This window comes from Talaromyces proteolyticus, assembly GCF_021365285.1.
Source record: "Talaromyces proteolyticus strain PMI_201 chromosome Unknown BGW36scaffold_12, whole genome shotgun sequence".
Taxonomy (NCBI): domain Eukaryota; kingdom Fungi; phylum Ascomycota; class Eurotiomycetes; order Eurotiales; family Trichocomaceae; genus Talaromyces; species Talaromyces proteolyticus.
The window spans coordinates 477,891-499,661 of NW_025764288.1; the positions used below are offsets into that span (position 1 = coordinate 477,891).

General features: G+C 44.8%; 11 protein-coding genes across 11 annotated transcripts; 4 read left to right on the forward strand and 7 right to left on the reverse strand.

The window, feature by feature from the left end:
- Positions 1-1,518: 1,518 nt before the first annotated feature.
- Positions 1,519-2,471, reverse strand: BGW36DRAFT_431821 (fumarylacetoacetate hydrolase family protein; the record flags this gene model as incomplete). Its single annotated transcript, XM_046221035.1, has 3 exons — positions 1,519-2,100; positions 2,166-2,243; positions 2,319-2,471. 3 exons carry the CDS (start codon positions 2,469-2,471, stop codon positions 1,519-1,521), a joined length of 813 nt encoding a protein of 270 aa, XP_046067360.1.
- A 310-nt stretch (positions 2,472-2,781) lies between these two features.
- On the reverse strand, positions 2,782-4,791 carry BGW36DRAFT_419792 (uncharacterized protein). Its single transcript, XM_046219473.1, has 8 exons — positions 4,535-4,791; positions 4,354-4,479; positions 4,204-4,278; positions 3,946-4,143; positions 3,634-3,877; positions 3,358-3,546; positions 3,061-3,246; positions 2,782-2,998 (listed from the first exon to the last, which is right to left on the reverse strand). The coding sequence occupies exons 1-8, from the start codon at positions 4,682-4,684 to the stop codon at positions 2,916-2,918; spliced, it is 1,251 nt and encodes a 416-aa protein (XP_046067361.1). The 5' UTR covers positions 4,685-4,791; the 3' UTR covers positions 2,782-2,915.
- Positions 4,792-5,058: 267 nt separating this feature from the next.
- BGW36DRAFT_438825 (hydrolase CocE/NonD family protein) lies at positions 5,059-7,182 on the forward strand (the record flags this gene model as incomplete). Its single annotated transcript, XM_046221490.1, has 4 exons — positions 5,059-5,473; positions 5,550-5,664; positions 5,745-6,151; positions 6,241-7,182. 4 exons carry the CDS (start codon positions 5,059-5,061, stop codon positions 7,086-7,088), a joined length of 1,785 nt encoding a protein of 594 aa, XP_046067362.1. The 3' UTR covers positions 7,089-7,182.
- On the reverse strand, positions 6,884-7,947 carry BGW36DRAFT_388024 (uncharacterized protein). Its single transcript, XM_046217187.1, has one exon. The coding sequence runs from the start codon at positions 7,797-7,799 to the stop codon at positions 7,278-7,280; it is 522 nt and encodes a 173-aa protein (XP_046067363.1). The 5' UTR covers positions 7,800-7,947; the 3' UTR covers positions 6,884-7,277.
- A 278-nt stretch (positions 7,948-8,225) lies between these two features.
- On the forward strand, positions 8,226-10,307 carry BGW36DRAFT_410994 (Alpha/Beta hydrolase protein; the record flags this gene model as incomplete). The annotated part of the gene is made up of 3 exons (XM_046219160.1): positions 8,226-8,817; positions 8,871-9,103; positions 9,183-10,307. The coding sequence occupies 3 exons, from the start codon at positions 8,226-8,228 to the stop codon at positions 10,206-10,208; spliced, it is 1,851 nt and encodes a 616-aa protein (XP_046067364.1). The 3' UTR covers positions 10,209-10,307.
- Positions 10,308-10,712: 405 nt separating this feature from the next.
- Positions 10,713-11,987, reverse strand: BGW36DRAFT_304887 (uncharacterized protein; the record flags this gene model as incomplete). The annotated part of the gene is made up of 2 exons (XM_046212019.1): positions 10,713-11,746; positions 11,813-11,987. The coding sequence occupies 2 exons, from the start codon at positions 11,985-11,987 to the stop codon at positions 10,713-10,715; spliced, it is 1,209 nt and encodes a 402-aa protein (XP_046067365.1).
- A 335-nt stretch (positions 11,988-12,322) lies between these two features.
- BGW36DRAFT_431827 (FAD binding domain-containing protein) lies at positions 12,323-14,052 on the forward strand (the record flags this gene model as incomplete). Its single annotated transcript, XM_046221036.1, has 2 exons — positions 12,323-12,548; positions 12,593-14,052. The coding sequence occupies 2 exons, from the start codon at positions 12,323-12,325 to the stop codon at positions 14,050-14,052; spliced, it is 1,686 nt and encodes a 561-aa protein (XP_046067366.1).
- A 265-nt stretch (positions 14,053-14,317) lies between these two features.
- Positions 14,318-15,210, reverse strand: BGW36DRAFT_431828 (uncharacterized protein; the record flags this gene model as incomplete). Its single annotated transcript, XM_046221037.1, has 2 exons — positions 14,318-14,929; positions 15,070-15,210. The coding sequence occupies 2 exons, from the start codon at positions 15,208-15,210 to the stop codon at positions 14,318-14,320; spliced, it is 753 nt and encodes a 250-aa protein (XP_046067367.1).
- Positions 15,211-16,755: 1,545 nt separating this feature from the next.
- Positions 16,756-17,000, reverse strand: BGW36DRAFT_431829 (uncharacterized protein; the record flags this gene model as incomplete). Its single annotated transcript, XM_046221038.1, has 2 exons — positions 16,756-16,797; positions 16,866-17,000. 2 exons carry the CDS (start codon positions 16,998-17,000, stop codon positions 16,756-16,758), a joined length of 177 nt encoding a protein of 58 aa, XP_046067368.1.
- Positions 17,001-17,626: 626 nt separating this feature from the next.
- On the reverse strand, positions 17,627-19,340 carry BGW36DRAFT_363611 (Aldehyde/histidinol dehydrogenase; the record flags this gene model as incomplete). The annotated part of the gene is made up of 4 exons (XM_046214480.1): positions 17,627-17,774; positions 17,888-18,330; positions 18,373-18,790; positions 18,865-19,340. 4 exons carry the CDS (start codon positions 19,338-19,340, stop codon positions 17,627-17,629), a joined length of 1,485 nt encoding a protein of 494 aa, XP_046067369.1.
- A 587-nt stretch (positions 19,341-19,927) lies between these two features.
- Positions 19,928-21,708, forward strand: BGW36DRAFT_438837 (monooxygenase; the record flags this gene model as incomplete). Its single annotated transcript, XM_046221491.1, has 4 exons — positions 19,928-20,344; positions 20,405-20,752; positions 20,801-21,502; positions 21,563-21,708. Exons 1-4 carry the CDS (start codon positions 20,299-20,301, stop codon positions 21,706-21,708), a joined length of 1,242 nt encoding a protein of 413 aa, XP_046067370.1. The 5' UTR covers positions 19,928-20,298.
- Positions 21,709-21,771: the final 63 nt, after the last annotated feature.

The following is a 21,771-nucleotide window of genomic DNA, read 5'->3' on the forward strand; positions in this document are numbered from 1 at the left end:
TAAAAGTCACCTATTAGTATTTCTGCTTTATTTTAGCTATTTAGTTGTATATATTGATATTATCACTGATAATAAGACTTATAAACTTTAATAGGCTTTCTTAGATTAGAATTAATGGACATTATTAAAGATAATTTAATATCTTAAAAAATAGAATAAATCTAAAAGATAAATAACAGAGTAGTAAAAACCAAACCTAAAAAGCTGTAACAGGGATAGACCCAGGGAGCATGTTCAAGCCTAATCCGGCAGGACCGGGGGGCTCAGGGATACCCCGGGGTCAATTGTGATATATCACAATTGATACCATAAGACCCCGGGCATGATGCCAGTACCCCTCACCTCGCTATATATGCCTTTATCTAGTTAGATTAGGTATCAATGACCTGAGATAGGGACTCAGGCATATAGGCTTGGTTTCCCACCCGGAGGGAGGAAACCAAGCAATATCTTTTGTATAATCTTTGGCATAACTTTCAATATAAGCCTACTCGGCTTCGAATAGCCTTCGGCTCGAAGCCTTCCCTAACTATATAACCTAAACCGATAACTCCCTCCCTAGTAGCATTGCTCTATAGCATCGATATCAATCGGTGAAGCTTCAACTCACCCACATCTAGTCTATCCAGACACCCCCGGACACGGTCCTGCCAGACCGTGTTACAAAAGCGCACCGAACCGAACCAGGATCAGTAATTGTCGAACTTTTAACACTATACCAAAAAGGGCGCAACCCTTAGTAAGGATTTCTAGTGGTATTATAGTCGTATATTTTTTCTGATAGTAACCTGGTATCATGTGATTTTTTATAGTCTAAAATAGTATGAGTATTTTATTTTTCTATAGTATTTTGTAATTTTAAAATAAAAATTAATTAAATTTATTATTTTTATTATTATTTGAAATTTATCCATACGGCGATTAGATATAAGATTTTAAGATAATATTTAAAAATATTAAAATAAAATTGGTACAATTAACTATACCTAATTAATATATTCTAAACCTAAATAGGTTAAAGCAGATTTTTATGCAGTTAAACCGTTTACTGAAGCAAAAACTGCGCGGTGTAGAGAGATTTCCTCCGAACTGCTCCTTAACCGCACGTAATGTAAGCATAATTGAGCCAGATACATATAATCAATAATTATCCTGGACTGCCATACAAATATAGTGCGTAGTCTAACCAATCGGGCAAGATTGCCGCCATTGCCAATCCAACAGATACCTAAAAATAACATAGCCTAAAATACCCAAAAAAATATTAGAAATAGCAATAATACAAATAAAAACCTTTCGAACACTCTATTAAACAATTTTAAAAGATATCAACTAAATAAAGCTACAAATGAAAACCTACTGGTAATGGCCCTCATCTAGTCGTCTATTCTTAAAGGAAAAAAAAATAAATAAGATAAAAATAACAATCATTTTATCAGATTCAAAGACACAGGATAATCGGCAATTTGACGTTTGGGGCTTGATTTTATTCTTGCAGATCTGGTTTTATTGTTTGATTTATTCAAAATTCAGTTTGTTTCGAGTTGAACCAAGATTGGAGATTTCAACTTCCACCACATCTCCATCCTTAAGAAATTGCCCAGTAGAGAATCCAACTCCAGAAGGAGTCCCAGTCATGATAATGGTTCCCTTGCGTAGTGTTATACCGCGAGAAAGATGTGCTATTATTTGCCTAACGGTCCATATCATGTCCGCGGTGCTTGATTGCTGCTTGATGGCTCCGTTCACTTTTGTTACGAGGTTAAGCGTCTGGGGATTAGAAACATCTTCAGCTGTAGTTATGTATGAACCAATTGGAGCAAATCCATCAAAAGACTTGGCGTAGCAAAACTGACCCCCTGAAACCTGGGGCAATTGGAGGTTCCTGGCACTCAAATCATTGCCGGTAGTGTATCCAAGAACAATGTCGAGGGCCGCTTCTTCAGAGACGTTCTTGGCATCACGACCAATAATTGCGACAAGCTCTCCTTCAAAGTCGAGCATTTCTTGAGCACCAGGATGTACGCTAATAATATCTTCAGACGCTGCAAGAGCGTCCGAAGGTTTCATAAATATAATTGGGTCTCTAGCAATGGGAAGCTAATTTTTGTCAGCTCTGTCAATCCTTCTCCTATTCTCTTTAGTCTTGGTGAGCATAGGCATACGTTTGCTTCTTCAGCATGCTTTCTGTAATTAAGACCGACACAGATAACGATAGGAGTGTGTTCCAATGGGCAAAGGAGCTTGGTGTAGACCAGTTAGTCAACTTCAAGTTTAGGATAGAAAAAAGAAAAAGTTTTCATAATAAATGTTCTAACCTTGTCCACTGTGAATATATCTTTAGTCGCATCTAGACGCGTGAAAGGGCTGCCGTTGAGCCGTCGGATAGTGAATTTTACATCATGCTCTAGTAGGTCGCCATAATGCACATGGCCTTCGGCTTCAAATCGGACCAGCTTGTGGAATGACATGGCGGCCAAGACAGATAGCCATTAACCATAAGCCAAAAAGCGATTTTATGAATGCATTTATATGTATATTTTGTTGGGTAGTTGTGGTGACTTTCTCAATGGGAAGCCCCTATCTATCCATACCATTCGGCTTTGCGGGGATATGGGGGGATTTGGGGGTTGTGGACTGTCTCGCGCGGAATGGCACTGGATCAGAATTGGAACTACTGGGACCAGGACCTAAAATAGGATTCTTGGGGAAGTCTAGGCTAATCTTACTATTGCTTAGAAGATAGCTTCTAAGAAATGCACAAAGTTTGCGTCCGCAACCGTCAAAGGGAAAGAAGAGAAACAGAACAGAAAGTGCATAGGATTAGCGTTGCTAGAAATACAAGGTAAACCAAGTCTTTCTATTCACTTGGCCATTTTGAACGAGTTAGCAAAGCCTCGGCCTACTTTTCTCTTTCATACAAAGAGCTCTGAAGACCGGGTATGTTTAGCATACTCGACTACATTATGCCCATACACATAGTCATGGATTTGCTTCGCTAGAAATATTATCCATTATTACACAGTTTTTATATCGGTGTAGAAATGAAGCATGGCTTACGTTTCAACTGCCCCTTTCCCACGCCTTCAGTTCTAGATAGCTCCTCTATCCTTGACGCTCTCGAGTAACGCACTTGTTGAAATAGTCGGAGAGCCAGGAAAACTTGGTCAGGGGTGGTGCCTTTGGGAAACAATACACCAAGCGAAACGCCATCTTCAATCGCTTGGCCGCCGCCTTGCCCTTGATCTTTTCACAATACATGAGCTCAGTTGATTCAGGTAATCGCATTTATATCCTTTGCTGCACCAAAGGAGAAGGGGTGAACCAAGAATGAAGAATGAAAAAAATCGATCTTACGTGGGAGCATGGGGTGTGCTGCGTCTCCGATAAGGCAAACTTTGCCACGAATCCAACTATCGATTGGTTTGCGTTGTAACAACTGCCAGCGTTTCACATTGTTGGCTTTGTTCAAACAGCTGAAGATTGAGCTTCCAAAATCCGAAAAGGTCTCGAGTAGTTCTTCCGTGGAAGAAGTAGATGACCATTCTAAAAAATTTAGCGCGATAAGGAAGAGATGCCAAATGTATGAATAAAAACAGACAAAAAGCCGGTTTGGCAAGAAAGAGGACGTACCATCAGAGATATTTTGGTACGAATCAGGATACATGCAAACGAAATTCAGGATTTCACCATTTCTGCAGGGGTAGATGACAATGCGCTTATCCTTAGATAAGAAAATTCTGCATCGATCATCTCTTTGTATTTGCGGGCAGTCTGGGTTATTGTAAACGCCTTCGGCATCCAGGAGGAATCGATAACAAGCCGATCCAGTATGGTACAGCTCAGAGCCGCCAAATAGACAGTTTCTTGTAGCGGACTGTACAGCTGTTGTGTTAGATAGAAACCCAAGATCGATGCCGTACGATAGCAAGACCCAATCCTTACGTGTATACCATCTGCGCCCACAATCAAATCGGCCTCATATCGTGTGCCGTCTGCTAGGTGGACTATTCCTTCTTCGGCTTCGATCTTCACCACCTTGCTAGCCAGATGCAATTTGGGCTTGAGGCCATTATATTCACCTCCAAATGCTAGGGAGCGGATTTCGTTGTGAAGGTCTACTCTGTGGGCCAGATACCAGGGCTACGCTAGTCAGCCTGCCTTCCTTCAAATGCAGTGGGAGATGAATGACTCGACACTTACTGAACCATATCGGTCCTTCATGTCATAATAATGATTATCCACAATAAGATCGCCGTTGGAGTTATAAAGAGCCATCTGATGAGGGAAATTAAAAGTTGACATTAAACCGACTATAAAGAAAGATGGACCAAAGACCGCGTGCATACATACCCCTGAGCATTGAACACCGCGCAGCCGGGCTGGGTCATACCCGAGAGAACTGAGAGCGCGGGTTGCGTTTGGCCCAACGTGGATAGCAGCACCCAATTCATTCGAAAAGTTGGATTGTTCGAAGATGTGGAACCTGTCATCCATCAATAACACCATCAGAGGTAAACGACATGAGACTTATATCCACAACATGGCCAGCCCGTCTCAGAGCAGCCGCAGCAGTGAGCCCAGCAATACCGGCACCGATCACAATTACCCTCAACGGTTTATGATCAGGCACGGAAGGAGAGTAGTCCATAGCCACGGAATTGGTTTGTTGGCTAGAGGACATGGTTGAAAATCGAAATCGTGTAGTTTACCAGATGGGGAAATTCAGGGACTGAAAGAATACCATCGCTGAAAGTGGACAGCGAAGGAACTAAAATAGGCTTCCTCGGCTGATTGATTTTCGAGTAAAGAAGCAAGAGTTCCTGTCTCTGATCCTCCTTTCGTTTATCCTGGTCGCTTCCGTGGCCGGAAAGCGGGGAATTACTTAGAGCAGCTTCGTCCCCGAGCTTCCGGTGGAGTCGGCGGTATGGCAGCAGGCAGGAAATACCAACCAGCTGTTTAAATAAATAGAGAATCTGGCATAGAAATTTTGCAGTTCTTACATCAGTACTGAAGAAACACATTAGACTCATAACACCTAAGATACATACAAAAGAGATGGAGCAGATTGGGGGTATCCAAATCCGCTTCAAACATGGTGTAAGTAGCAAAAATCACGCCAATTACCCCGGTTTCAAGCAGGAGTCGAGGGTTCTTGCCAAGGGAACCGTTTTAAAAGAGGGTGCTTTTCCCTTGCCTTGCGACATACTTTGGGAACGCGATATACCGGTCAAACTGCGCGACGGAACGACGATTTATATCGATATTTTCCGGCGCTCTGGCCTTGCGGCTTCTGTACCTGCGATCATTTCAAGCGGCGGCTTCGGCAAAAATGGAGGTGTCAATCGAATGATCCTGGATAAATCACCATGGAGAAATGGGATCCCTCAGCAAACTGTTAGTTCGTTGGAAAAGTTCGAAGCCCTTGACCCAGCCTATTGGTGCCTGCATGGCTATGCCCTTATTCACCCCGGTGGGTAGCCACTCTCCTCCCCAATGTAGCTGCCTCAAAAAAACCACATTGCGTATATTCTAAGATCTTCCTACAGATATACGTGGAAGTTGGATGTCGGAAGGTGATTCCTACATCAACTCAACCATTGATGGAAAAGATGGCTATGACTTGGTGGAATGGGTAGCACAACAGCTTTGGAGTAACAAAAAGTAGGAACCCATCTTGCGTCAGAGTGTTGAGCCTAGACTTTCAATTCCTATTTCTGGCAGTTAGATAACATTCTCTATAGCGTTACAATGGCAGGAAACTCTTATTTGGCCCAGACGCAATGGTTTGTTGCAGCAGCGAAACCGCCACATCTGACCTGTATTGCTCCCTGGGAAGGATGGAACGATCTATACAATGATACTGCTCAACGGGGAGGGATACCCAACCCCGAGTTCCAACAAGGATTATTGGACAATTGTCTGCCAGGCCTCGGTCGAACTGAGGATATTGCCGCTATGACGTATCAGTATCCTCTGTGGAACGAATACTGGGAGGATCGACGTGCTCGATGCGACCAAATCGATATTCCAATGTATGTCGTCGCTAGTTGGACAAATGCTCTCCATACCCGAGGGACTTTCCGAGGCTGGATCGAAAGCCCTAGCAACAAGAAGTGGCTACGGGTACATGATAGCCACGAATGGCCAGGTACGTTTTTACTAATTCCAATCTATTTTATAGACTTTACTTGCATAGCTTCTACCGTGATAAATTCAGCTTGGCTAATATTCAGTTAGACCTTTATTATGGCCAAAATGTTGAGGATTTGCGCAAGTTTTTCGATCATTTCATGAAAGGAACATCCAATGGCTGGGAGTTTACACCACGGGTTCGCCTGTCGGTATTAAATCCAGGGCATCAAAATATTATTAATCGCCCCGAAGTGAATTTTCCGTTAGCTAGACAGATCTCCCACCAGCTATACCTCGATGGAGCTACATGCAGCATGCAAACGACTCCCCCGAAGCACAAGGCACTGGTTGAATTTGACTCTGTGCAAGGACAGGCCCAGTTTAGCTATACCTTCCCGCAGATGACAGAGCTGACAGGGTATTTCAAACTCAAACTATTTGTCCAGGCAGTGGGAAATGATGATCTCGATATATTTGTGAAATTTCGCAAAACTGACAAGAATGGTATACCTTTGGAGACTAGATGCATAGATGCTAGCTATCTCCAGGATGACCCAATAGGCGTAAAAATTCAGCTAGAAGAATTGCGTCGCCGCGGAGACAAAAAGGTTGATGTTTATTTCTCCGAGGGTTCTACTGGACGCCTGCGTGTAAGTCACCGCGAATTAGACGCTATGCGAAGCACTCCCCATCAACCACACTACACCCATCTTCACCCACAGCCATTGAAAGAAGGAGAGGTTGTGCCTGTGGAAATTGAGATGTGGCCGCATGGTATGATCTGGGAGGCTGGGGAGCAAATCCAGCTAATTATTGCCGGACATAATCTACGTCCAGAAATAGCGTGGCTGACACCGACGGTGAAAACGTGCAATAAAGGAACAATGGTTATTCACACTGGACCTGAATTCAATAGCTATCTACTCGTTCCTCTAGTTCCGTCTGAATCTTGAAGAACAATAGCGAGACTAATTGCACACAGGTGCACATTTTCACTACTAGTTGTCCTATGGCTGGCTATAGACTATTTTTGGATATTGCTGCAGCCATAAATGCCACACCTTCAGATACCAGGGTGATGTACGTAGTTATATTCAGGACACAGGCTGATTATCCTTGCCGCTAATATATGATATTTTATTTTAATGGAGAACTTCTTCCAAAGTCTGCCCGTCAAACTGGAGTTTCTCGCTTGGCAGCAGGACAAAGAGAACTCGAGCTGGTGTCTCAGCTCGATTGTGCCACGAGTGAATTGTTCCCCGTTGGATAATAGTCTCTCCCTGTCGAACTGTAGTCTCGACACCGTCATCGAGCTCTAATACCACTTCTCCGACTAGAACGACCCCAATGTCCAGGCTAATTGTGCGATGAAACGGCGCCGTAAAGCCAGGTGAAAAGTCAACTATTCGAACAGTTGTGCCGGTAGAACTGGCTATGGGGAGTGGTTTGCCGTGGTAATCGACCCACGGACCTTGGTTTTTAGCTGGGCTCGAATCCGTTCGCCAAAGGACAGTGAAACCAGGAGCACTACAGTCTCCCTCTCTTTCCATGTGTTTAGGCATCGGCAGTATAATAGGGCTAAGGGTAGCGTCTATATCAATGTTGGCTCTGCCGGCATCATCATGGCCGGTAACAACACGGCGGATTGGAGGCAGAACGCCCATCGGGCCGAGTTCAAACAGCAGTAATGGGGAGCAGTTTTTGGCGGCCAGCGCTTGAAAAAGACGTAATAAATAAATTGAGCGGCAAGAAAAATATATACGGGCTGTGATCCCTGGCGACAATGAAATTCGCTTTCATTATGAAGGGAATGGGATAGCCGGTGAAAAACCGGTGTTGCGGGCAAGCGGATCTGTGGAGGAACAGCTCAGACGGCCTTCTCCGTTCTCCCCTCTCGGCCGGTCTCTACTATAGTCCATTTTATTCATATTACGGATATTGCAGTACTGGCAGGCCAAAAAAAATATAGAATAAAAGCACATCCACGAGGACACATTGTGAAAATCTCGCTTCGTGGCTTTTAAATACCTCTTTCAAAGTTTGGATAACCTTCTTTCCGGACTATTACGGCTACTAGCCCTCGTGTAAAAATGCCCGTTCAAACTCGAGATATTAGTTCCAAGGATGACAGCTTCCCTTATATTTTCGAGCAAAATGTCAGCGTCCCCCTGCACACTTGCGAAGAGGGCTTGATACGCGTCAACCTCTACCGCCCTCACGATTCCGAGGCAGGGGTTAAATACCCAGTGTTGGTGACTTACGGACCCTACGGGAAGGACGTTCATTATGAAAATTTCAGGAAGGCTTCCTTCGACGAGGTCAATCCTGATCATAAATCTGTTCACTCTGCATGGGAAACGCCGGATCCTGCTTGGTGGACCAAGAGCGGCTACATTATAGTTCGCGCTGATGAAAGGGGCATTGGCCAAAGCCCTGGCGTCCTAGACACGATGAGCAGAAGTACGAGTGAGGCATTCTGTGATGTAATTGAATGGGCAGCGGATCAACCGTGGTCAAATGGCAAAGTGGGACTTCTTGGAATCAGTTATTATGCAGGAACGCAGTGGCGCGTGGCAGCTAGAAACCCTAGAGGCCTCGCTGCTATTATTCCCTGGGAAGGCATGTCCGACTATTATCGAGACCGCTGCAGGCACGGAGGCATCCTATCGAACAGCTTTATAGGTTAGTGAAAACGAAGATAAGTTGTCCACATTGTATCTAATGAGGTCGAATAGATGTCTGGTGGCACGGTCAAGTCATTGTAAATCAGTATGGCAGGCCTAGGCCCTCAAATTCATTTGTTCCGCCTACGATCGAAGGCCAATTAGCCGAGAAAGAGCTTCTGGATAATTTGCGCGATCAAACCGTGGACAATGTTACCAATGAATTCACTGATCAGGAATACTATGCTTCGCGAGAATATACTCTGGAAGACATCCAGGTTCCTCTGCTGAGCGTTGCAAATTGGGTATGCGAACATAGCTCTTTCTTCAAATAAATAAAACACAAACCAAACCAAAACAAAAACGCAGTGTTGACATTAACAGGGCGGAATTCTATTACACCTCCGAGGAAATGTCGAAGGATACGCTCACGCAGGATCTAAAATCAAATACCTTCGATTTATCACAGGGAGACATGACTTGCCATTCTATCAAGATGAAGAAGCTCGCCTCCAGAAGTCCTTTCTTGACGCATTCCTTAAAAATAAGGACGATCGAGGTTGGACTATACCTGGAAAGCTCGCACCTGTGTCTGTTATTTTGCGTGAAGGCGACGTAGGGTTCAACTCTGTTGAAAAGGAAAGACAATACCTTCGGAGAGATGAATTGGCCTGGCCTTTGTCCAACACAGTCTATACCAAGTACTACCTGCTTCCTAACAAAACGATGACGTCTAATCCCAGTGAGATAGAGCTCAGGCAAAAAGACTACCTTTCCTGGAAGACGATGAAGGATGCGCCATGGTCTACCCGAGTCATTCCCGGGCGACCGCCAGTTCGTGATTTTGCTAAACAATCCAAAGTTGGAATGATCCAGTTCAAGACAGCGCCTTTCTCCAGGCGGACTGAATTTACAGGCCACGTTACAGCTAATCTCCATGTGTGCATTCCGAGCTCACAGGAGGGAAATGTCCCTACGGACATAGATATCTTCGTCACAGTCCGCCATTTGGACATAACTGATAAAGAAATTTTCTACACTGGAACTGCAGGAGACCCCGTCCCAGTCACTAAAGGCTGGCTTCGTTGTTCTCTTCGCAAAATCAAATCTGAACACCCTAACCACCGCCCATATCTTCCGCACCGGGACTATTTTTCTACAGACGTCCAGCCACTGGTTCCTGACACGGTCTATCCTGTCGTGGTAGAAATATGGCCGACAAACGTTGTGGTTAGTCCAGGCAATAGTCTCGTATTCGAAATTGCGGGTGCCGATACGCAGGGAAGTGGCATTTTTACCCACGATCATCCTCTGGACAGACCGAATAATGTGTTTGAGGGGCGTAATGAGCTTAGGTTCGGTGTTGGCGATTCTAATTACCTGACAATGCCGATAATACCTTCCGAATAGTCGGTGTTGAGTTGGGTCTTGGATGAAATATTAATCGATATAGATGCTCCATGCCAGCACGGTCACAACAGCAACGCCCAACATTAAACTTTGTTTTCTCAGTATTCTTTGGCATTTCTGCTATATTAAATTCATAATTGGGAAATATTGAAGCCTTTGATGTAATATTTCTTTGTTGCTGCCTGTTTCCCCCTGTGTATATGAACCTGGATTTCTTCTATTTAGATTTTCCTCCTTTGATCCGTATGATGTCTTTTCGGCAATTGAACCCTTCTAGCTGGCCATTTCTGGCCGTAGATAACATAAATAACTGTACAGAACGATCATTTCAATTTTCAAAAAGGAGTTGACAGCTAAATATTACTGCATGTACAATAACTATATTCTGGGTTATAGCCTGTAATCAAACTCTCTAATAGTCTTCTAGTAGTTTTAATTTTCGATCACCCTTTTGCCAGAATTGAAAATTCCAAGTCCCTGACGGCTAATTTTGATATTGAATTGTTAACTATTAATCAGTGTATACCCGTAATCACCAGCATTAGGGCTTCGAACAATGGTATGTGTGTGGAATTTTGCCGGCTTTGAGTTACTTAGGAATACTCCCGAGTGATGGTCAAATTCGCAGACAATCACTGGGCTCTGTATTCGATAGTAGAAAGGGTCTGTGTCTGTAAATCCACCAATCCAACTAAAGTATGTCTCACTTGAATGTTTCAAGATTTGTCTCCGTCGGTTTTCATAAGCCTGTTGGGGCAGATATAGCAGAAACTGACGAACGATTTGCAAGAGGAGGTCTGTAAAAGACGGATCTAGCTCTGTTAGACAAACTCCTTCATAGGGAACAATGCGATTATCTTGGAAAGCTCCACAGATATGCCTCTGGTCCGCTGGATTGAATCGCCAGGCAGGCATTGCTGGATCGTGCATCTCCTTGTATATTTGAGCTTTGACTTGCAGTTGACTTGGAAGCCGCTGCATGAACCGAAGGCCTAGTTGTTCCTCTGGCTCAAACAATCTCGAACCTTGGAACGGCCCGCTGTCAATTGTCGTGGGTTCTGCCCCAGTGAATGTTGGAGATATAATGATTTGCCTTTTGTGAAGGAAGACATTCAAACATAAATGATGGCCATATATTGACCAGCCCCAAGGATCCACAGTTGACGGTTGACCGAACAGCAAAATATTGTAGGAATTCTCGTTCAAAACCTTTGATCCATTTACTAGCCGGCCCAGGAACCCATTGATTCTCATGGCCGTACAGGCCTTTTCATATCCTTCTGCAGATAAAGTGGACTTCATTAACTGCCTTACAGCTGAAAACACCTCTTGGTTTACCTCATCCAATCGAACACCGAAACGGTGGACGTATAATTCAGGGTTTGACCAAGCCCGCCGCTCAGGCGCATCCAATGGTCGCAAGCACCTGTCTTTTTCAACCTCACTGAGGGCCATCACGACACTGTTTGCCGCCTGGACAATGCTAGCAATGAGAATGTTATCGTCCTGAACAGGATAAAGGTCAGGAATAACAGAACCTGCAGGTAGCAAAAATGTATCAGCATTAGGAATTGGGCAATCATTGGCTCCAGAATATCACCTACCATCAGTTGTAAGTCCCTTAAATGGTTCTTTCCATAACTGATCCCATTTCTGATTCATCTCTACTACCAAGGGAACCTCTCGGAAGAGCTTGTCTGTATATGAGACAGCATCCTCTCCCTGAACTCTTTGTACTTGCGGAGACGATAAGTCCAGCCATTCCCGAAACTCAGCCATGGTGACGGTGTCTTGTGTCCTAGGATACCGTACTGAGGTCAAACAATGCACAAAATTGTGATATGGAAGATAATTGAACACCACGTGTGGTCGGAGTACATTACGACACTAAATGCAAATCTTCAAACAGGCGCTAGATACAACAGGTAGATCGGGGTAGTCCCGGGTTAGCGGAGGCGGGGAACCTGCCCTTGTGCTCTAACGCAGACATCCTCGTAAAGTATCTATAATACAGTTAGCTACATTAAATCGTAAATGTAATCAAAAGCTAACCTGTTCAAGGGCTACAGAAAACTCGAAACAATTTCGACACCCGTGACGGGTGAATTGCTGCCATGCCCTACTTCGCTCCTCTCCCTCAACGAGATGGAAGACATTTCTCTCCGCCTCCCCAAGAGAGCCAAGTTCTGGTTACAGGTGCGGGCCCCAGTGGGCTGTTCGCTGCATATCTTCTCGCTAAGCAATCAATCCGTTCTGCCATTGTTGAACGCCATGAATACAGACTAGGCCAACCCAAGGCACATGCAATCAACCCACGCTCCTTGGAGATTTTTCGACAAAGTGGACTTGATACAAAAAGCTACGACAGTTAGGCTCATCGGCAGAGGATGCATTTTGGGTCCGATTCAATACCGGTCTTACGGGGATTGACCTTGGGGCTTTACCCTATGAGAGACAAGATGAGGCTGTCAAGCAACTGACGCCCGAGCCGCTCTTTAACATACCCCAACCTGTTCTAGAGTCATTCCTGGAAGAGGCAGCTCTTGCTACCGGATTAGTAACAATCCATCGTGGATGGACATGGGAGAACGTCTCTTTTGACGAACAAGGTCGTCCCAAATCGAAGCTTTCCAGTCGTAGCGAGGCCAACAAAATCATGGAGTTGACATCTGACGTTCTCATCGGTGCAGATGGTACAGATTCCAAGGTTCGAAGTGTGATAGACGAGATTCAATGGGAGGCTGTATCTGATTGCCGCGAAGAAAAGACCTTCTACTGCTCTATCCATGGAGTAGGGAGTATCCGATCTCTCGTTACTGCCACCAACAACTTAGCACAGCTTTACTTTTGCCTTCATCCTGCTCACCCATGTGGGCTGATTGTCTATGATCTCTCCGGGTCGTGGGTACATACGCACGCCGTTGACCGGTCCATCGACCATGTAGAGGACTATACACAGCAGGATTGTCGCCGTCTAATCGATGACTGCATCGGCCCGGGAGTTGAATATACGGTTCAATCCGCCAATCAATGGTATACATGGCCGAGGGTGGCTAGTTCATATCATAACAAAAATGTGCGGCTTTTCCTTGTCGGAGATGCAGCTCACTCCTTTCCCCCACAGGGTGGTCTAGGCATCAACACCGGGATTGCTGATGTACACAATCTCATCTGGAAGTTAGACTATGCTTTTCGAAGAAGATTCTCTGGCTGCGAACAACTATTGACGAGCTATACGCAGGAACGCCGACCAGTAGCGATCAGAAATACGCTGCAGTCTGCCACGAACGAGAAGAATTGGGTTGCATTCACTCAATTTGCTGGCTACATGGTAAACATGGCATCTTCATTCGAGGGTGGGGACCAAGACTTCTTTCAACAGGACTATGTTAAGAAAATCATGTTGGATGCTATTGCAGCTACGAAACCTCACTTCGACTCCCTCCGTTTGCAGCTGGGATATGTGTATGACAAAGAGGCACCGATAGACACCACGGTACCACAGGGTTGCTGGGCTTTCTTACCGTCAGCACAACCCGGTGCTAGGCTTCCACATACGTGGATTGATCCATCAAAATCGGTATTGGATCTTATTACATATGATGGGTTCATGCTTTTATACGATGGGGGTGATTTTGGACGAGACTCGTACCAGATTAACGGCGATACAATTATGGTCGATAAAATCAACGTTAACGATCTAGGAAACCTCCCAGGATGGTTCGTATCTCTAAAAATTGCAGAGAATAGTGGAATTTTGGTCCGACCAGACCAACATATCCTTGTATTGGTGAAATCGGACTCCGAAGTGGAAGAATCTTTGAAATCTTACCTAGGTGAGTGATGGACTAAAACCATATACAACCGGTGGTCATGCTAGGTACTCCGCCAATACATATATTTAAATATATAGTCCTGAATTCATTCTATAATTATACGTTGATATGTGATGCAGTAACTTATTGGCTCTCTTGAGCGTCACTACTTGGTGCTTAAGAGTGATTGCTACCCAAGAATGTTTCTCTCCTTCCTTAAAACTTGCTATGTAAGAAACCACTTATACTCATATGTAAAAGAATACATTGTTCAGAGGGAATAATTGGAATATCTCAGCTGCAGATTGCGTTTATATCGAGGGGATTAAATACTTGCCCATTCCAACTTACCAGCATAGCAGCCACCTTCAAGACCGCTCTCACTGAGTCCACAGAATTGCCTAGGCTGATGCTGGCTTTCAAATGCGAAGTGGCTTGTCTTGTTGCCCCACTTGTGGTGAGACAACAAGCAAGAATGAGCTCCGATTGTGCTTCGTTAAAAACGCCTGTTTCGGTAGTCTCATTTAGACAATAACCGAAAACAACGGTCCATGTAAGTGACGAGAAGTCTGGGAAATATTGACGCAGCATGTCACGAACTTCTTCGTTACGGACAGTTTTGTACGTTTCCAGCATAAGGTCTTCTCCGATTTGCTTGTGGCCAGAGTTAAGACTGGGACGGCGCACTTTATCTGCAACTTCGAGGAAGTTGTGCCCCTCTAGAACGTTTACGATCCCGAGGCACGCCGTTACGCACCAGGGTATTCCAACAAACGGCCATACAACCATAATAACGCCTTCCAGTTGTTTGAAGCTCAGTTCCAGATTCTGTTGATTTTTTGCAATAGCACGATCAAGGATACACGAAACGAGATCTGGCCGATGAGCTCCGATGGCGAGGGATGCCTGTTAGGCATGGATTAGTGATTTTCTGTTTCAACATTTTGCCTTCTCTTTTCCTCTCTCTCCTTTTTCAGGCTTTTATTATTGTATATGTTGAAGCAAGAGTGATCAATCAACGGAGGGACGGCAAGGGCTTGACATACCAGTATAGAAATCGAGATGGGTTCCAACTCAGGAGAGATGGTGTTTAATTCGCGAAACAAATTTTGGAAGAACATTTCATCATAAACAGGAGTATTTGGTGGATTGTTTGCGGTGATGTACTTGCGTTCAAAGTCGGACATCATGGAATCATCCACCGGAGCTCTTGAGATGAGAACAATGGAGTTAACTGATCGTCGCGGCTGGGATATCGATTGTCCAGCAGTTAAAGAAATACTAGCAGGTTAGATATCATCAAATCCAGAATATCAGTCAATTCAATAAGCCTTCCTTAAGTATACATACATACATACATACATACATATAGTAGCGATGTATAGCAAATATATCGGCAAATGCGGTGTTCCGGGTTTGTGGGGTGGTCAGGGTGGTAAGGGGAGCAGTGGCTAGAAACAAGGATTTTTAATTTCAAAGCCCAAAATACATATATTATATGTGTTGGTAAGAGTTTAATCTTGATAAACAACTTAGAAACGTGGTATTTACAAAGAAATCTCCATCGCCCATGGGAGAATTTCAAGACCCACTGATCAGGCTCTGTTCACTCATGGACAAATTATCCGATCCGTATGCAAGCGGCGGTGTCTGGAGGGGGTATCTGTTTCCCAAGGAGGATGGATCAAATGATTTTCGTGATACATTTTCCAAAATATGGAGCTGGACCCTACCACTACTTGAAGGGTCATTTGGAGCCCTCACAGGTCTAGACAGAGGCCTTTCAGCTAAGTAATGCGAGCCTGTACCTGAATAGTTCCGATAGCCAGAACATAGACTTTTTCGTAATTTTTCCACCAGTGGTCGCAGACATATCAAGCAGGCACACATTATACCAACATTCATTTCGGCCGCAGTCCAGATCGTAAGACTCGAATAATTGGTTGCCATCCCTGACAAGTTTTGTCTTAGCAGGTGATAAATGAAGGGGTTTTCGGTAAACCTACAGGAAAGAACATCTTCCCTTTTTGAGATACCTACTACAACAACACGCATTATTCCAGTGAGGCAGCCCCTATTAGCCGTTCACGTCAGTATGGTCCCCAAGTGATGGAAAACCCTCAAGAGGCAGAAGAGAGCGTACAAACTAGCCAGAAAAAAGAGAATGTAAAGAGATATTTTCTGTCGTTTGGAAACGATAACAGTGCGTAGCGCAATAATTGGCATAGAGATCGTAATAATATCTGTCAAAATGGTGAAAGTGGCATTGGAGAAGAATAGAGCCTCTATATTAAGGCATGATCCTGGTAAGGAGGGAATCCAGGACTTCTCCACTGGACCACATGCAAACAGACCACCAAAGACCGTCCACAATGTAAAACAAATGACTGTCGCTAAAACAATATAACAAGCGATTCGCATCCGAGATGTACCGAAAGCCCTTTTATACAGTAAGAGCAAAGATGCTTTCATACAACACATAGCCATATTGTAGGCTGGCGTACTTAGCCATTGGAGCAACTGTGCCACACTGAGTCAACGATACTGTTGCGACATGAAGGTATTATGCTGTTTCTTTGCAGATACTCACTAAATACTGTTGCTGTATCCCATCCAGTCCATCTATAGAGCCCTCATTAATTGTACCTATTTTGTTGACTACACACAGTTTCAATTTCTGTTAGCCCCAGATTTCATTATATTTCGGGGATTATCTTAGGAGTGTGGGCTTATTAACCAGCAATACTAAGGCTCATGTAGCAAAGAGCAAAGAACTGTTGGGGACTAGGTCAACAGCTGTTCAATTTGATCGTCGCCCACCAGCAGCAGATAGAGGACTTACCGAAGCCAATATGATAAGATAGTCGTCAACACCAACTTTCCGAAGAAGCCATATCCGGGTGCCCATTCGAGCAGCAACAAAGCCGACCGAAACCGATGTAAGGACGCTGACGGCAATCAGGTTCGATTCTGCCATCGTATCGAATTATACTGCAAGCAATTTAGAGACTGCAATTCAACGAAAATGCGATGGCAGGGCACCGATGGGGTTACTGTTCATTCTCAGCGCACGATAAAGAGAAACACATAGCGAAGTCACAACTTCGCTGAGTGGAAACGTATGGGCAACGCCAGAAACTGGAAATAAAATAAAATAACATAAACTCGGGAAGGACTGATCCTCTTCCTATTATGATAATATAAATAGCATTGATCCCCACAGAACCAGCCTCCACCCCCGCATAGCCCCGAGTTTGAGCCTCCTCATAGAGCATAACAACTAGTGATTTATGGAGCTAGTGAGACAGAGTACAATCAGGATGAGTTTATTTAAGATCATAATGGATCTATTAATGTAATAGCCTATTGTGGTATACCAGCGAGCGCTGTTCCCGTGTATTCCTCCCCTTCTGGAAGCTTTGGAAGTAGAAATGGAATTACCATATAAAGAGGTTTATTTCCATGTTTTCGTGTATGCTTCAATTTTGAACCTGTAAATATCCTAGATGAGATGAATGTTTCTCATATGAGAGCAAAGAGAGGAAAGACCGAAGGTACATGATGGCCTGCACCTCATCTTCTCAGACAAAATTTGCTTGTTGCTTAATCCATCCAAGTCACCACTTTGGTCTGTAAGAATTCGTCCAACGCTCGTGGTCCTCCTCCGAAGCGACCAAATCCGCTGTCCTTGTAGCCACCGTGGGGTAATTCGAATTCGTCATGTATGGTTGGCGAATTGATATGAACCGCACTGAGTTTGAATACCGGTTAGCAAATTGAATCCGCCTTGATGATGAAGAGTGATTGCAATGCTGAGCAAAAGCTGACTTTGTTTTTGACTCTCATTATTTTGTTCTTTCTTACCCTGATTCGAGCCTCTTGGCTAGCCGCCAGGCCCGTGCCAAATCTTCTGTATACAACGCTGCCGTCAGACCATGTTGAGTGTCATTTGCTAACGCGACGGCATCTTCTTCGGTCTCTACAACATGTAATGAAGCCACTGGACCAAAAGATTCTGCGTAATACAGTTTCATACCAGGTTCTAGTCCGGTGATAATGGTAGGGCCCATGTGAGTTGCATTGGCATTGTCTATTGCATCGGCTTGAAAGACTAGCTGAGCACCTTTGCTAACCGCATCGGAAACAAGCCCTTTGATTTTCTCCAAAGCCCCTACTGAAATTAGAGTCATGAGAGGTGCATTGGTGCCAAACATTCTCTCGGCGGTATTAACAAGAATGCACCGGAACTCATTCGCAATACTGCGTTGCACGATAATGCGCTCGGTTGCCATGCAGATTTGACCAGACTAGGGAAAACTAGAGATTAGTTGAGAGCTTTTCTTGAATACGTGAGACTGAGAATAGGAGGATACATTCATAAAAGAGCCGGATACGCATCCTACAGCAGCCTTCTGCAAATTTGCATCGTCTAGAACAATACACGGGGCTTTGCCACCTAGTTCGAGGACCAGCGGCTTCAGGTGCTGACCAGCAAGAGAGGCAATTGATGAGCCGACATTCGTACTGCCTGTGAAATTGATTTTTCGTATCGAGGGATGGGAAATCAACTTGTTCGTCACCACTTCTGCGTCCTCTCTTCGTGAATAAATTACATTCACACTGCCCTTTGGGAATCCAGCCTGACGGAATATGTCTCCCAGAGCCCAGAAGCACTTAGGGGATAGCTCCGAGCCCTTCAGAACAACCGTATTTCCCGCTGCTAAGGGGATCGCGATGGCACGAGTTCCCAGGATGAATGGAGCGTTCCTAGAAATTGTGAATTTGATCGCCAGTCAGTTCTAGTATAGTAAATGAGAGCTAGGATTTATGTCTTATATTACCATGGAGCAATCCCTAGTACTACGCCGTACGGTTCCTTCAGAACCACTGCGCTCTGATTGACATTGGCCACTGTCGGTAATATTCCTTCGACTAATGAAACAACCCCTGCGAGCGCTCGAAGCATGTCTACTCCAAGCATTACGGTGTGCTCGGCGATTTTCTTATCGCTGCCCGTCTCCAAATATTGGTATGTGGATAACACTTCTCGTTGAGAGAGCATTAAGTCAGCGGCGTTACTGAAAAGCGTGCGACGCTCCGCAGGGCTCGTCTTGGACCATGTCGAGAACGCTGCATGGGCTGCATCGACTGCACCAATTGCCTCACCAGCAGAGGCTGCAGAAGATCGATATATGGCTTTGTTGTTAAGCGGGCTAATCACTTCAAATGTGATTTCCGTCACCACTTCATTGTTGTTGACAATCAAGGGCACCAATCCATGACGAGCTGGATATTCATCGTTGTCTGGACTTTCCATAATATTCAATGGGGCGTTCGATTATTGCCTGCTCAATATCCTAGACAATTTTGCGATATACCTGTGGTGTAGCAAGACTAGTGTCACTCGGTCACCATATTCTGGCCACTGGTATTTAGAAAGACACTGAATGGCGACCAGTAATCTAGTTCGCCAAACACCAGGCACCACTTATCCATCAATACTCGCCCAGATGTATTTTAAACATTGACAAAACCGTTCCAAGAAATCAGACAGTCCCCACACAGCCGACCATTGACTTGATGATCAAACGGAATAGTGGGAGGAGCGAGGAGCATATCTCGTAATCATACCAGTATCGTATGTCATCACTTATCGGTTGAATAGTTGGTTACTAAAGATAGGCTGCGATTTTAGGGATTCCTGTGAGACACTACGGAGTATAGCCTGGGTGGTTTCTGATTTTGACACTCGTGTCGATGTCATGACGGGGAAGGAAAGACAGCACTGCTTAAAACTTCCTCAAAGGGGCACCAGGTCTAGTGTTTATAAGAGCCGTTTAGAAAATCCCCGTTACCTAGATCCTTTCCATGGCGAGCTAGAAATTAACTGCGACCACGTACTTTGTCCAAGCACACGGTGACTATATCCCAAATCCCGATTCTCAAAGAAACAAAACCTGAACAAAAGCCCGCTTGATCTGCAACTTTCTTCTCAGTTGGAAGAATACAACAGCCTCTACCATCTCCGCTATTCCGAAGCCAAGTGGATTGTGGTGTTGTGGTCACTCGAAATCGGGATCATCAAGATTTACATGGTTTGTGTAATGTGATAGTCCTGAATACATATATCGAAGACCCCCAGTGGTCAGGATTGATATTCGGGGTTTATATACTGAACTATCACTCTGTAACTTTCCATGCTATTGAAGACAATGCAATAGGTAAGTGCTAATATTACCGTGCCGAGATTCGATACCGAGAACGATAGCGAAGGAATGCCTGAGAAACTCGATATAATTATTGTTGGAGCCGGCCTTGGTGGTATGTCTTATTTTCGTATCTCCGATTGCGATAGACTAACAGAGGATAATCAACATCAAGGCCTCGCCGCTGCTGTCGCCCTCTGCCAGGACAATCACCGTGTTACCGTCTTGGAGGCATCGCAAGCTATGGGAGAAATAGGAGCCGGAATCCAAGTAACGCCAAACTTCACGCGCATTTTGCACCGGTGGGGGCTTGGCGAAGCCCTCGCCAAAGCTGGAGTCCTCCCTGAATGGGTAACTCAACGGCGATGGGAGAACGGCAAGTGTCTCACCAGATTCGCACTGAATGCAAACGACCGCATGGAGCAGGAGTTTGGTTATCAGTACTACTTGATTCATCGGAAGGATCTGCATCGCATACTACTCGAGAAAGCCGTGGAATTGGGGGCTGTTGTCAAAACCGCAAGTGCCGTTACAGGCTACGAGCTCTGTTCAACAGTACTAACCTCCGAAGTTTCAGTACAACAGCGTGTGATTTTGAGAGATGGGGCCAGTCTCGCTGCGCACTTGATAATTGCCGCAGATGGAATTAAGAGCGTTTTAAACCGATTTGTCACTGGCGCCGACTTGAAGCCGCAGCCAACTGGTGATGCTGCGTACCGCGCACTCCTGACAAGGGAGCAAATGCAAGACCCTGAACTGGCATCGCTTCGGCTGGAACAAGGGCCTACAGTCTGGCTTGGTCCAAAGAGTCACGTCGTTGGCTATTACGTAGATGGTGGTCGCCTCTATAATATGGTGATTCTCGTGCCTCAGGAAGAGGCTGATGAAGAAAACTGGAAATTACAAGGAGATGTGAATAAGCTCCGGATATTTTTCAAAGGATGGGATACCCGGCTACAGAAGATGATCGGCATGATAGGAAGTTCTTACATTTGGAATTTGTATGATCGAGAAGCACTCGACCGATGGCTCCATCCCTTGGGCAACCTGGTGCTTCTGGGTGATGCTGCTCATCCAATGCTACCTTATGTCGCTCAAGGGGCGGCAAGTGCCATTGAGGATGCTGCTTCTCTAGCTGAATGTCTGAAATCTGTACCTGCTGTACATTCATTGCGGATTTCCTTGACAGTATATGAATCTCTAAGAAAGCCCCGGGCGTATTCTATGAGAGACGCAGGACGGAAAAACCAAGTGTATTTCCATCTTCCTGACGGTAAGTCCCTCATTTTGTGCCCGAAACCATATCTCTACATCTAACTGACATCTCCTTCAGGACCGGAGCAAGAGAAACGGGATTCTGAGTTAGAGTCTGGCGACGAGAGCAAGAAGACCCCAAATCAACTTAATGACGAGAAGATTTTAGATATGATGTATGCCTACGATGTAATAGAGGAGACTCGAAAGGCGCTTTCATTCTAAACATTACATCCTATGGATTTGAGTTTCTACGTTGAAGGATGAAAGGGCACGTGATTTATTTGA

Bases quoted from the DNA above. Each gene is read 5' to 3' on its own strand.
- BGW36DRAFT_419792 (XM_046219473.1), bottom strand. From the start codon at position 4,684: ATGTCCTCTAGCCAACAAACCAATTCCGTGGCTATGGACTACTCTCCT. The intron at 4,480-4,534 runs ATAAGTCTCATG...GACAGGTTCCAC, and splicing joins GGGCTGGCCATGTTGTGGAT to ATCTTCGAACAATCCAACTT. The intron at 4,144-4,203 runs GTAAGTGTCGAG...TGACTAGCGTAG, and splicing joins TGAAGGACCGATATGGTTCA to CCCTGGTATCTGGCCCACAG.
- BGW36DRAFT_388024 (XM_046217187.1), bottom strand. From the start codon at position 7,799: ATGGGCGTTCTGCCTCCAATCCGCCGTGTTGTTACCGGCCATGATGAT.